This window comes from Pygoscelis adeliae, unplaced genomic scaffold (genome assembly GCF_000699105.1).
Source record: "Pygoscelis adeliae isolate BGI_AS28 unplaced genomic scaffold, ASM69910v1 Scaffold94, whole genome shotgun sequence".
In the NCBI taxonomy this organism is placed as follows: Eukaryota; Metazoa; Chordata; class Aves; order Sphenisciformes; family Spheniscidae; genus Pygoscelis; species Pygoscelis adeliae.
This window is the reverse complement of record NW_008824547.1, coordinates 1,850,160-1,851,393: the sequence shown is the minus strand read 5'-3', so window position 1 is coordinate 1,851,393 and position 1,234 is coordinate 1,850,160. Positions and strand designations below refer to the sequence as shown.

The window sequence follows — 1,234 nt, the reverse complement described above, 5'->3', positions numbered from 1 at the left end:
GGTCTGCTGTGCCATGCTGCGCTGTGCCACATCTTCACCCCCGCTCGCTCGCCCGCCGCCTCCTTGTCCCTGCTCCTCACCGCAGGGTCACCGCAGCCGCGGGTGCGCAGGTGCTCTCGGCGTGGCTCCCCGGCTGCCCGTGCCCTGGCAGAGCTTTGTTCTTGGGCTGCACCCAGCAGGGTCGGGGTTCCCCCCAAAATGAGACGACCCTGCTGACCCCCCTCTGCGCCCTGCAGGTACATCCAAGGCGCCTCCTCCCCGAAGGACATGGTCATCATCGTGGACGTGTGAGTACACGGGTGGGGGCCATGGCCGGGCTGAGCCTGGCCAGGACGGTGGCACAGCTCCCTGGGGTGCCACTGTCCCACCGGTGGCCGCAGGGAAGCTGTGTGGGACAGTGCTGGTGGGGAGCCCTGTGTCCCAGCACTGCCGAGCCCTCAGCACCCCTCTCTCCTGCCAGGAGTGGCAGCGTGAGTGGCCTCACCCTCAAGCTGATGAAGACCTCGGTCTATGAGATGCTGGACACCCTCTCGGATGATGACTACGTCAACGTGGCCTCGGTGAGTGCCACGGGGTGGGCAGCAGGGCTGTGGCCCCCAGGCAGCTCCCAGCTCCCCACCGTGGGAGCCCTTTGCCCTCAGACCCACCTGGCCAGGGTCTCTGCAGAGAGAGAAATGCCATTTTTTTTCCTCTTAACCACCCACCTGCCCATAAGCAAGGAAATGGCTGCTCGGGGCTCGGCTGTACGTGGTGGCGAGGGAAAGCTGCCCCCATCACAGGGTGATGCATTCGGCAGAGATGCTCCTGGGCGATCCCAACCAGCCACCTCCTGTCTGTCACCAGCCAGTGACATCATGCCCGCCGTGGCGATGTCACCAGTCGGTGACCTCATGCAGCACAGTGGCTGTGCCACCGCATCTGTGCGTCGCTGGGCGCCCAGCCCATGCCGGCTCTCCCCTGTCTGGCCGCAAGCACGCCGGCGCTAATTAACGTGTCTGGCCGGGCTCCGTTAGCTGGATCGCTGCTCCCGTAATGAATGGGCCTTATTGCCAGCAAATGAAGCCGTAAGCGAGGGGCAGCCCCTGCTCCCGCTGCCGGCACGGCACAGCATGGCACAGCACGCCTGCTTGCACGAGCCCGGGGGGTCCTGCAGAAGCGAGGGTGCAGGTGAGCCTGGCGCTGGCAGCACCCGCTGCCGGCACCCACACCAAGGCCGCTCCGTGCTGGATTTGGC

At 66.0% G+C, this 1,234-nt stretch overlaps 1 protein-coding gene across 1 annotated transcript in view; it reads left to right on the top strand.

Moving 5' to 3' along the window:
- Positions 1-1,234, top strand: part of CACNA2D2 (calcium channel, voltage-dependent, alpha 2/delta subunit 2) — a 207,819-nt gene that overhangs the window by 184,236 nt on the left and 22,349 nt on the right. Inside the window, exons 6-7 of the mRNA XM_009321864.1 lie at positions 237-287; positions 461-560. Coding sequence (XP_009320139.1) covers positions 237-287; positions 461-560 — 151 coding nt within the window. The remainder of the gene's footprint in view (positions 1-236; positions 288-460; positions 561-1,234) is intronic.